Source organism: Sinohyriopsis cumingii, chromosome 1, assembly GCF_028554795.1.
Source record: "Sinohyriopsis cumingii isolate HCF-2022 chromosome 1, ASM2855479v2, whole genome shotgun sequence".
Taxonomy (NCBI): Eukaryota; Metazoa; Mollusca; class Bivalvia; order Unionida; family Unionidae; genus Sinohyriopsis; species Sinohyriopsis cumingii.
Genome location: NC_142961.1, coordinates 155,518,545 through 155,532,370, shown reverse-complemented (window position 1 = coordinate 155,532,370; position 13,826 = coordinate 155,518,545). Strand labels below are relative to the sequence as shown.

The following is a 13,826-nucleotide window of genomic DNA, read 5'->3' as shown; positions in this document are numbered from 1 at the left end:
AGTAAAGAAACAAACTGGAGAATTATACCTGTCAGACATTCCTTTAGAAATCCCACTGGAAGATGTAGTATAACTATTTGAGAAAAAATTCAACATCAACGTGATTTCTTCCAGATTGGCGACTATCTCCCAAACAACAATCTACAATGGGATGCAAATACTAGAAATTGAGAAAAAACAAATTGAAATACATAAAGAAAGCATTCTTTATAATGGGCTTTTTAGCTAAATCTTAATCTTGGTATAAAGGGTGTATCTACGACAGAAAATGCAATAGATGTGGAAATACAGGACATACACCCTTCAAATGTCCAACAATCTAGGCAACAGAACCCCATGTCCTGTAACAACAACAACAACAGCAAAGGCAGGAAAAGTAGAAACAGGAAAGAAACAGACCCACAACACACAGGAATCTAAACCAATAACAACAAGAAGTGAGACGACAACAACAACAACAACAAATAAGAGAAAATCAACCACAACAGCAGCAGAAAAGTCAACAAAATCGTAAACTCCTATAAGAATACAGTCATATTTAACGGCAAAACAAAACCTTACCAACAACAAAAAGATGAGAAACATCAACAACCACCACAGGGAAAGCAGCAGGAAATGCAGAAACAGGGAGATAAAAGCCCAAAAACTACCGCCAAGAACTCATAATCAACAATAAAAAGGGCTAGAGACTATAAAACCAGAGCAACAACAAGATGAAACTTCCATAACAGTACAATCACAAATGACAGGAAACCAAAGTATAGAAACAAAACTAGCAACAGACAGAGACAGAGATAGAGAGAGAAGGAAGAAAAAAGGAGGAAACAAAGAGAAGAAGAAGCACTGATGATAGAAAGCTATTATATGCATGCACCATTTTGTACTGTCAGGGATAGTAAGCAATTGACGATACGAAAATCGATCATTTAATTTAATAAGTGATTTTTCACGAAGAAAAAGTATTGATTTCCAAGAAGAACTCTATATTGAAGAAGAAAGAAAATTACCGGTCTTCAAGTGGATTATTACTTTCTACGTGAAAATAACAACAATTATTTTATAAAACACATTTTTAAGAAGATTATACCTTTTAAATAGAAGTTAACTGGCTATCACGAAAAATACACTTTTGTCATGTAAAAGACACTTTCTCTTAAAAAGCTGATACAGACGTGTAATAGGCACCTTTCCCCAAGAGGAAGTGACATTAAACACTTTTTCACAGCTTTGAATTTGCATCGGCACAAGAGAATCAATTTTCAGAATAAACGTGAAATTATCGATGAAAGGGACATACCGACATAAATTTTTAAAAAGTTGAGAATTGAGAATATTTTGCCAAGAATTTACTAAACACAGTTATCATAATGGGATATTTGAAACTTAGCAGTGAATGACAAATGTTCTATGGACGTAAACGTTTGTCAATGGAATAAATTCTTACATTTAGTCCAGTTATGTGACATTATCGTAAATATATGGGAAACTGGCTCCAGAGGAAGTAAATGAAAGATCATAATTTTTCCGCGTCTTGATTTATCTCTGTACTAACATATATATAACAATGGACGGAATACCATTGTGGTAATCAGCATTTCCTGACACAGTTCTGACATGCCGTATATACAACTGTAATTTTTTTACCGTTATTTTTAACATAATTTCATTAAAATTGATGATTCATTGTCTTGATTGTTAATATTTTAGGGCTAATCAGCAACATATAATTTTCATGTTAATGTTCACATTTTTTAAAAAATATGTTTTTACATATAAATCAGTTTTAAGATAGTTTTGTTAGAAAAAGACCCCATAGGGTATATACTGGAATGTCAAGCCGCATCTTAAACTTACCCTCTCTCTATGACTTTCGCTCTCCACAAACATAGGAAAAAAACTTGCCACTTACGGGTACCTTTTATTTGCCGCAAAGTAACGTAAAAGTGAAACTTAGTAAAGAAAAAGGTGCGTAATTCTCGTTAGTGAAACACCCGTAATCACGTACAGATGTCGTACGCAAAACCTAAGAAAATATTGGGCGCTCGTTATTTTATGAAATCGTGTCTCGCTTTACGACGCAGCTCAAGTTTACGCATCTAATCTTTAAAACGTAAGAAAAGCTTACGCTATTTCGCAAGGGTGTTTCACAAAGATATCCGTAGGAACATTTCATACGTCTAAAACAATATTTTGCGTAAGCTACTCTTTTGTATGTGAAATAGTACATTAGTAAAAGTAATAGGGCAATATACAAAGTACGGCGACGAAGATGACGATAACAACAACAATACAATGACCCAAGAAATATCGGGCAATATATGCCTTGACCTATTGGTCATACTAATGAAATATAGGTATTATTTAAATTCAGGAAGATAGTGTGTGTGTGTGTGTGCCAGCCGGATTGATGATTTTGTCGTGCCCAGACAATATCTGATTTGCCACTGTCAGAGATCCAGCACCCCACCCCAATCCATAATAAAGCATTAAACCGGACTTTGAAAGATATACAAATATTAACAATTTTTTTAAATACATTTTTTAACAAATCCAGATTTTGATACTTTAGAATCTGTCGCTGCCTGAAGTTTTTCCGGCCTAGGGAGTTGACTTGTCTGACTATAGGGAAAACAGTAGGCGCGCGCGCTTGTGTGTGTGTGTGTGTGACAGAGAGACAGACAGACAGACAAACAGACAGAGCGATAAAGAAAAAGAGACTGTCGAGCTGGAAGTAGATGATGACGACGACGACACTAATACGACGTTTCTAATTGTCAGAAAGTTAAAGTTATAATAATATATTAAATTCATATGTACTAATTATTTGTATATCATGTCGGTAATTATTGTGAAAATATAAATTAAGGTTTTAATTAATTTCCACAGCAGACCATCATCCCTGTTACAGCGTTAATGTGGTTGTAAATATGATGAAATTCGTTGTAATGATAAGACGATTTATATAAGATATTTAGGACGAGGAACAACAGTAGTTACAACACAGGAACTAGTAACTAGCACACTATTTCTTATCGTTAAATGTGTACAGTATTATTTTCATAAACACAGTACAAATGTCATACTAAAGTTAAAGTTGATATCTTTTGTAAAATACTGTACAAACAAGAATAATGTGCTTACTGGTAAAAACAGAATACGTGACTACATGGCCTTTTTGACTTTTACATAATAATAAATAAGATGATGGTAACGATAACACCTCTACGACGATTGTAACTATCAGATGTTTCAAGCTGACTTTACTTAAGGTCAGATATATAATTAAATGAATGATAAAGCGTTTTTTAGTTTCTTTTTTCGTGTCTGGAGAACTGATAATAGTTGCATATGTCTATGTAAATATGTATTCCCTGTTTAAGCGTAATTTTCGTGTCTAATAATCGTAGATGTCGATGAAAACTATTGTTTATTGTCAGAAATTAAATTCATCGTAACGATAAGACGACGTATATACGTCATTTATTATTTTCATATACGTATACATACATATTGGTATTTTTGTGTAGATGTGTATTAATGTTTATACCACTTTATTTCCACAGACAACGAGTCCCCCTGGTACCACGGTATCGTGGTTTGCAGAAACAGTATATCTGTCATAGACTTCGATGAGTCTAAAGTCCGGCTTCACGGACTCCAGGATGGAAAGTTACTGTACGAGTCAGACAGATTGGAGTCAGAACCATGTGGTATCAGTCTTATTAACGACACGGAAATCGCTGTGATTCTGTCCAATGGTCTGATAAAAATTATGTCCATTGATTTACTCAACACACGTGTTATAACATGGATTAAGAATTTACGTGTACACGGAGGGCTGGATTGGTATCATGGAATCGTGTCATTCAAGGATGATCTTGTTGTATGTGGTGAGAAACAAGACACGGTGTGTTGGTGTATTGTGTCCAGATTAGATGGACATGTTGCTGGCACTATTCACCGGATTTGTAAGGTGAAGAACAACACGTTGTTGAGATTCATAACGACAAAAGACAACATGATTTACATTTCGTGTGATGCTGGTGTTGACTCCCGTGATACTGGTGTATATGCCTATGATGTCCAGATTCCCAGTAAATATAAATACAGATACAAACATAAAGATTTGAAGCAACCCACAGGCATTGTTATAGACCAACATGGAAGTCTGTTTGTGTGTAACTGGAATGACCCTTATGACTGTATTCACCATCTTACATCCGAATGTCAGCTTGTGTCCATTTTCACACAGGGAATACCACGTGATCCATGTGCCATATTCTGGGACAATGGACATCTCTATATAACATGCAGTATGAGTAATCACATCACTAGATACAGGATACAGTATCAAGGTAATCCATATTTCTTTTTTATTCACATAATTTATTTTATTGATGTTAATTATTATTTTACTGACATAATTTATTTGATTTTATTGACATTAATTATTACTTGACATCACAAAATAAAATGACATACTTTATTTAATGACAATTCTAAAAATTTAAATTCACATTTAGAAAACAAATGACAAGATGTCAGTTTCGTCATGCATCGTCGCCTTTATTAATGTTAAGTTCAAATAAAATTAAATTTGTTGTTATTAAATTTAATATTAATATTGCTTTATCTAAGTAAATTCATTTCTTTACTGTTAAGTGATGTACGTTCTATTTATAAACACAAAACTTGCAGACAAAAATTATAAATAGTTATGGATGACGACGGACAGGTTGAGAAACCATTACAACGGCCAGGTTGAGAAGCCATTACAAGCAATACACAAAATATTTCGTACCAGGTGTCGCTTTTCATCGAAGCGCTTGCCATTAAATTCAGTTCAGACAGGACCACGCGTATTGGTTGGCCTCTATAAATATTTACTGGTTATGTAGCACACATTTATTGTCACAGTTCTATAATGATTTTACAAGAAATATTATAATTAACAATCGAAATAAACCGAACACTCGCTATTTAAAGGTAAGTGTGTTATAGTGTAAGAAAACACATTTATTAAACGTCATTTGGAATTGATTCAAAATGTGCCGTAGCGGCCTATCCCATGATGCATCAATTTTACTTTGATAGTAAATCTATTTTTATGCATATTATAATAATAATAGTCCTTATTCGGATCTGCAATTTAAAAAAGAGGAAATTTATGCAAATACACAATGTGTCACTTAAGTAATGATTTGTTTGCTTTTAAAGAAAAGCAAATCAGAAAATATAGGTATTTATTATGATAAACCATGACAGAGATGAGTGTACACTACAGTTAATGAGAAGAAGATCTAAAACATAAATTCAGTGGTGTATCTCAGTTTAGATCAATATGACATAGTACAGAACAGACCACAAAGTTAAGGTGTCAAAAATGTTGATGCAAATAAGATTATAACATTTTTAAATAAACATATTACCGAGTGCATTATGTTATTTTACTTTGTCCCTCTAAAATGTGTCTCCATGGTTACCATTTGCTGATTGTTTTAAAGTTAGTTTACATGTATCCTGCATGCATCACATTGGTTTTCTTTTTAAAAAATTATACAGTTCAATCTTTCTGAATTTAATACCATAGCTGTATCAAAATTTTGGGGGAATATAAAATATATATGAGATAATAATGAAAATTGTTTTGTAATGTTATCAATAAATTCTTCCAATGCAATTAAATTTCAGTCATTTTTGAGATTCGTGCTAATTGGTTAAGCGCTAGACTAAGAAATCCAAGGATAATAATAATAATAATAACAATGGGGAGTTTTTATAGCGCCTAATCTTTAGAAGCTCTAATAGCTTTACAACATTAGGAAACACCTATAAGATAAAAAAAAAACATATAATTATATGATTACAAAAACAAACATCATGAAATTAGAAAACATTAAAGAAAAACATGCTGAGAATATTTCAGGTAGGAAACATTATTAGGTTTTTAAGTTTGTTCTTGCAGTCGAAATAAGTGAGTTTTGAGAACACTCTTGAATGTGATCACTGTGTCTTTGTGTCCAAGTTCAGTGGGTAATTCATTTCACGTTGCTGGGCCCTGGTATGCAAAAGAACGCTGTCTATATGACTTTGTTTTCATAGTGGGAATAACGAGTATACGATTGTCAGAAGAGGAGCGTAAGTATCTTGCTGGTGTGTACACTTGGGTGAGGACGGATAGGTATGTTGGACAGTGAAATGTAGCACAGAGAACAAATTTTGTGTTTGATTCTGGATCGAATGGATAGCCAGTTTAGGGTACAGAGCAGCGGGAAGGTGTGCTCTGATCGTGGTACTCTAAGTATGATCCGAGCAGCTATGTTGTGAACTTTTTGAAGTTTCTGGAGCAGATATTGAGAAGAACCAGACATTACTGAGTTACAATAGTCCAGTCTTGAAAGTACTAATGAACACACAAGCTGAAGATATGCAGCCTTGCATATGTTTATGACACGTTGGTGCAATATGAGAGTACTGTCCAGAGTAACACCTAGGTTTCGTACTGATTGTGTGAATTTAATGTTGGTGTTGCTGTTATTTATTGTTTGAGGTAAAGGATGTGGATGAGAAAGTGTTTGTGTTGTGATCAGAATGTCCTCAGTTTTATCATCATTCGTCTGCAGCTTGTTACATGTCATCCATGATTTCACATCAAAAATGCACCTCTCTACACCTTGGATGGTAGCATCAACTTCAGTTGGGTGGCTAGATTTGTATATTTGGGTGTCATCAGCGTACAACTGGTGAGATATTGGATGGTGATCTATGACACTTGAGAACGATTGAATGTACAGAATGAAGAGAACAGGTCCAAGAATAGACCCCTGTGGAACACCACAACATAGATCAACTGGGCTGGAGTGTATTCCATTTGCAGATACAATTTGTGTCCTGTTGACCAAGTAGGAATTGAACCACAATAAAGCTGTATCATGAATGCCAAATACATGCTGGAGACGGTAAAATAATATATCATGCTATATTGTGTCAAATGCTTCAGACAAATCAAGGAGGGTGAGGACTGTAATATTTCCGTTATCCAACACAGAGAGAATGTCATTAACTACTTGTAGAAGAGTAGTCTCAGTACTGTCGCAAGGGCGATATGCAAATTGTACATTGCTAAAAAGACTGTTTGAATTTAGATGAGATACCAGCTGGGATAGAACAACCTTTTCTAAGACTTTTTATATGAATGGGAGATTATAACCTGGGCGGTAGTTCTTTAAATCGTTATGATCTAGTGTTGGTTTCTTCAGCAGAGGCTTTACAATGGCAGTTTTGAAAAATGATGGGAATTCCCCGGATGAGAGAGAGGTATTAATAACATCAGTTAGTGAAGGCAATACTGGATCTAAGTATTCAAGCAGCAGTGATGTTGGAATTGGATCAGGTTCATATGACTTTGGTGCACTCTTCATCAGGATTGTACGTACGAAATCCATAGAGACAGGTTCAAATGCTGCTAATGGTTGCCGCTCAAATTCTCTATCCCAACTGTATGGTGACGACGAGTCAATTGAAATTATGGTGTCCAGCTTATCTCTAATGGTTTGTACTTTGTCACGGAAGAGATTTGAAAACGTGTCCGGGAGGTCGACTGGAGAGAAGGTATTTGGAAGTGGTGTAGATTTGTTCCTTGACATTAGCTTGTTAGTAATCTCGAAGAGTTCTTTGCAGCTGGAACTTTCCATGATCTTAATAGTGTAGTGGGCTGATTTCGTGCATGGACTATATTTGTGACATTCTTCTTAGCGACTTCATAGATTTGCTTATAAATAGTGAGTCTGGTGGAAAGCCAAAGCCTCTCAGCTTTACATCAGTCTTTTTTAGCAGTGCGAATCTGGTCCCTAACACTGCTATACCTTGGAGAACACTTTTGAATTGATACTCTGCACTTGGTAGCTGGGGCATTTTTGTCAAGCAATGAACGCAGGCAGTTATAGAGTTGTTCTGCTGTAGGAGGTAAGCAAGTTGTTATGTGCAGATAAAGGTGGAGGGTTAGGGACTGATACGTCAAGATGGCATATAATGCAGAGATGATCTGATGCAAGGTCATGGGATACCAGGGAGGACCGTAGAATGTTATCATCAGGTCTATGAAGAACCCAATCTAAAATGTGACCATGTTTATGGGTGAGTAGTGAAGTGGGGCACTATAGGGTCTATGGGAATTAGCATTACAGACCCCCGGGCCTCTATAGGGTCTATGTAAATTTAACATGGAGAAAAACCCTGGGCCTGTATAGGGTCTAGGGGAATTAGCATTACAGACATTCTTGGGCCGGTATAGGGTCTATGTAAATTTAACATTAACCACCCTGGGCCTGTGTAGGGTCTATGTAAATTTAACATGGACAAAAAAAGCCTGGGTCTGTATAGGGTCTATGTAAAATTGAAACAGGGAGGGGTTTCTATTTTTAAAAAAAAATAAAAATAAAAGAAGGTTAGGCAATTGAAAGTCAATCTCTTTTCGAGACCTATAAGTGGCCCTGAAAAGGACCTTTGGGTTTATGTTAATGTATCCATTAACATAAAGGGCACCGCATTGGTCTTCTTCTTGTCCTTAGGCTGCGTCTCACAGTAGGACCGTAAATCAGGACTCCTTTGAGGCATCCTTGTCTTTCTACGTAGATCCTACGTATCCACAGACTGGTGTCTGTCCTGTGGACAACTGTCCACTTGGATCGGACATACATGGGTATGTCCGTCCGGAACATCATTGAAGACACAAGCGTAGAAGATTGCACATCGGTCCACATCTTGAGGCGCCGAGAACAGGTGAATCAATTCAGTGAACTGCACTTATTTATAGGTACAGGCAGGATTGAAACGGATTGAGTTTGTTGACCAGTCCAAACACGCGTTACAAAATTCAGTCAGCCCGCATCCAATCCGAAGAGAGCAGTCTGTGACGTCACGTGGTCTATATAGATTCGCTAGCGCCTGTGTGCAGTCAATCTACGCGACAGTGATTCAACATGACGGAAACTCAGAAAACGATTCATTGGGGTGCACCAGCAGTGGAGACCACCCAAGGGAACCCGGACTTACTTTCAGAAGATGTAAATTGGGATTTTGTGGATTTTCTTACCTAGCAAGAATTTGTTCCGGAACCTTCGTCACCTTCATTACCGCAAGTGGAGAATTTTAGACAGAGACAGAAAGAAGAATTGGAGAAATTTATACAACGACAAAAGGAAGCGGAACAAGCTTTTCTCCTACAGCAACAGCAGCAAGAAGAAGAGGTAAGAAAAAAAACAAGAAGAAGAAGAAGTAGCAGCAAAGAAACAAGAGGGTGAAAATCAAACGGTCACGGTCCTGTTGGATTTTAGCGGAGTTAAGAAGTCTGAAACAAATGTATCAGACTTCTTTATTACGACCGAAGAGAATACGACCTTCCCGAGCTAAACACGTCAACCCTGTGACTAAGCCTACCGTACCACCCTTAGTGATTTCAACCAAATCATCATCATCAACAGTACGCAGTCCAGAAGTAGGCCTTGGCCGTGGCAAAGGCTTAAGGCAGTTAAAGTTGATTGCTTAAACTCACCCCTACACCAAAAAAGGCCCTTTTCAGGGCCACCCACGTCTCTCGAAAAGAGATCGACTTTTAATTGCCAATAACTCAAAAAAAGAAAAAGAACCATTTTACCCCTATAGTACGTGTCTGTGTATGAGTGCGTGAGTGTACGTTCTTATTTTAAAATCAAAACCCAAAGACACTTACCTTTTTATACCTAATTTATTCTGTTATCAATATTTACAATTAAATTCACAATTCACAACATAGCACTTTAAAAAGTTCATAGTCTTCTTCTATCTCATTGTTTACTCTCTGTTTTTTTTCAATTTCTCCACAGTCACAGTCTTTTCCTCTTCATCCTCCTCACTTTCTTTCCTTCTTCTTTTCTTCTCCTGTTTCTTTTTCTTTACCTGTCTGCTTTCTTCCTCCTCTTCTTCCTCGTCTTCTTTCTGTAACGAATCCCTCTCTTCTTCTGACTCCTCTTGTTTCTTTTTTGGGCAATCTGGAGACCAATGTAAATTTTCTTGATAATAATAACAGGTATCTTGACTTTTGTCTCTTTTAACCCCTGTTTTTCTTTTTGACGGTCTGGACACTCTGAAGACCAATGCCCTTTCTTCTGACAGATATAGCAAGTATCTTCACTTTTATCTCGAAAGGAAGGAGAGTAGTCCGTCGGCTGGTCTGAAGAGAATTTTCTAATGACCCCTCGCAAAGCTCTGATGAAACGTTCGATTTGGCTAGTCTCTTCCATCGTTGTGCTCGATTAGAGAGTGAAATGAATAGTGAAAGGACAAGACACATACCCTTTTATATACGCTGGTCTGCCATGAATATAAAGTAGCCCATGGTGTTTAAACTTTAGTCATTTGACTTTTTGCTTTCATGATGAAACGATCCAATTCATTCGAGAAGAAAGAAGAAGAAAGTAAGAGGCAGAAACGTGATCTATCGCCTCGTACCAGGGCTGAAGTCTTGGCACAAATTCATGCCAGTGATTTTGAAGAGGACATGAGTGAACCAGAATACAAACCCTCTAAACAAAGTTCACCACCCTTAGTCAACCCTGAAAAATACTATTCCATTCGAGAGATCGAAAAGCGCTCCTCTAGAAAATTTAGAACCACGTCTTACAAATACACGGTGAAGTTTAAAGATTTCAAGTCCGAAGTACCGTTGGAGAAAGCAGAAGGGTTCATCACTGGGGTGTGGGATTCTTTACTCACCACACTCAAGCGACAATGTCAACCCAAAGAAGACGACCGCTTGAGACTCTGCATACAACACGACGGTTTGAAATCCCCTGTTTGGATCGAGTTTAGCACCCCTGCAGAATTGACCGCTTCCAAAGTCATGGACAAGATTCAACACGTGCAACAATCTAATGACCATTTTGACATCACCGATGGAAAAGCCACACTGGACATGACCCACGTCTCTCCTCCTCAAGGGACTGGACGCAGTAAGGTGTTACTGGTGAACGATCTTCGCAGCACCAAAAAGAGTCTCGTCCAAATTCACAGTTCTCAAGACCAGATGTGTTTAGCCCGAGCCATCGTGGTGGGACGAACCTATGCCAACAAGGACGACACGGTAGAATGGAAAAGAGCCTGGGAAAACATTCGACAATCGGACCTATTAACACGATGACCATTTCGATATCATTACCAGTATCACTGCATTCCTGGGATGCAGTTATTACTGTAAGAAATGTGACTATGGTTATAACAATCGAGAGCAACACAAGCATTGCGGATTGAAATGCTCAGGATGTTTGGCCTCTCCACCCTGTCTGAGCGAAGGGCAAAAATCATTGCATTGTCCTGCTTGTCTGCGCACGTTTGTCAGCCCTGCCTGTTACCAACAACATCTGAAGACGCAAGGTTCACAGCAGAAATGTGCTTGTCAACTCCTGAGATTGTGCCCAACCTGTGGACAAGGCCTACGTACCAATAATGCCAAGGCACACGTATGTTCAGGAAAGAAAAAAAATGTCACATTTGTCACCACATCGTGGACTTGGAACACCAATGCTACGTGCAAAAATACCAACCCCCACCAGAGAAAGAGGATGGACACATGAAGAAAGGCAATTTCATCTTTTTCGATTTCGAATGCATGCAAGAGACCGGCATTCACATTCCTAATTTCTGCGTGGCTCATCGAGCGTGCGAGAAGTGCATTCAAGAACCTATCTTCAGTCATTGCCCTCACTGCAGCAAGATTCCCGGAGGGCGTGAAAAAATCTTTCGGGGACCGAACACGCTAGCTGATTTCGCCCAATGGGTCTTAGACCCCATCGAGAAGACGTGGAGCCAAGAGGACATCGAACGTTACTGAGATTGTCATCGTCATGCCACAGTGATGTCTCACAATTTCTTCGGATACGATGGACAGTTTCTTTTGAGATGCTATACGGAACAAGGCACCGAACGTCCTAAAGTGACTTTGAACGGAGCCAAAATCATTTTCATGCAAGTGGGACAAGTGCAGTTTAAAGATTCGATGAGTTACTTAGCCATGCCATTGCGTCGAATGCCTAAAACATTTGGAATGACAGAAATGGCTAAAGGGTACTTTCCACACTTTTTCAATACGGAAGCCAATCAACACGCCGTTCTACCCCATTTACCTGAGGCTCACTATTACGACCCTGACAACATGCGTACCGAACAACGAGACGCTCTCTACGCTTGGTACCAGGCTCACGCATCAGACCCTTTCGACTTTCAGGAAGAAATGCTAAAGTATTGTCGTTCCGACGTGGACATTTTACGGCGTTGCTGTGGAAAATTTCGAGAACTGTTCATGGAACACGGAGGGGTCGATCCTTTGAAAGAAACTTACACCATTGCCAAAGCGTGTTCCTTAGTGTACCGGCAACGATTCATGCCTGAAAACACCGTGGCTGTCATCAGTCCTCAAACGACCCACTATGTCAAACGTCAGTACTCGGTGAAAGCCCTACGCTGGTTACATTACTTGTGCGACAAGGAAGACAAGTGGATTCAGCATGCCCGCAACGGAGGGGGCGAAAAGACCACCGGAACGCATTCGGTCGATGGCTGGGACTTAGAAAACCCCAAGATCGTGTACGAGTTTAACGGTTGCTTATTTCACGGATGTCCCGTCTGTTACCCTGATCGTGACACTAAAAATCAGTTTTTACAACGGACCATGGAAGACTTGTACCAAGACACTTGTCAGCGACGCCTAAAGTTAGAACAAGAAGGATACCAAGTGGTGGAAATGTGGGAACCGAATAAAATCACCGTTTGAAAACCGATCCCGAGTTTAAACGCCTCGTGGAAAGTTACCAGTTCATGGACCCGCTGCACCCGAGGGATAGTTTGTACGGAGGAAGGACCAATGCCACCTGTTTGTTGTACCAAGCCGACGAAGAGAAAGGAGAAGAAATCAAATACTTGGACTGTGTTCGCTGTATCCCTACGTGTGCAAATATTGTCGCTTTCCTGTAATGCACCCACAATTGTTCACGGAACACATCGACCTGAAAAACATTCGACAATACGAAGGTCTGATCAAGTGCAAAGTTTTGCCTCCCACGGACTTGTACCATCCCGTGTTACCTCACCATTGCCAAGGCAAACTGATGTTTCCTTTGTGCCGTACTTGTGCCGAAACGTGCAACCAAGACCAACCTTGTCAGCACACCCAGGAAGAACGGGCCTTGACGGAACCTGGGTCAGCGTAGAATTGTTCAAAGCTCTGGACATGGGATACCAACTGTTAGAAGTGTACGAAATTTTTCTCTTTCCCAAGACACAACAATATCACAAGGGTGACTCCACTCAGAAAGGCATTTTCGCTGACTACGTGGATGCCTTTTTGAAACTGAAGCAAGAAGCCAGCGGCTATCCGTCCTGGTGTCACACTCCCGAAGACCAAATAAAATTGAAAGAGAAATACTATGAACAAGAAGGCATCACTTTAGATCACATCGAGAAAAACGAAGGCAGGCGATCGTTTGCCAAAGTGATGTTAAATTGCTTGTGGGGTAAAATGGCACAACGACCGTGTTTACCCAAGACGGAATATTTGACAGAACCTTCCCGCTACTTCCAGATGATTCACGACAAAACCAAATACATGAAACACGTGGACGTCGTTCGTGAGGACTTGATCTTAGTCAATTACAAAGAAGATCTGGACTTTGTACAAGACGACCCCTTTGGAAATGTCATCATTGCGGCTTACGTGACAGCCCATGCTCGCTTAAAATTGTACGAAGCTTTAGAACTGTTAGGGGAACGTGTCCTGTACTTTGACACGGATAGTT

The 13,826-nt window shown here is 38.8% G+C and overlaps 1 protein-coding gene across 1 annotated transcript in view; it reads left to right on the top strand.

Annotated features, from left to right (window-relative positions):
- The first annotated feature begins 307 nt into the window (after window positions 1–307).
- The window catches only part of LOC149808202 (uncharacterized), a 176,535-nt gene continuing 163,016 nt past the window's right edge, over window positions 308–13,826 (top strand). Inside the window, exons 1-2 of the mRNA XM_089965715.1 lie at window positions 308–437; window positions 3,564–4,355. Of these exons, the coding sequence (XP_089821841.1) occupies window positions 308–437; window positions 3,564–4,355 (922 nt within the window). The remainder of the gene's footprint in view (window positions 438–3,563; window positions 4,356–13,826) is intronic.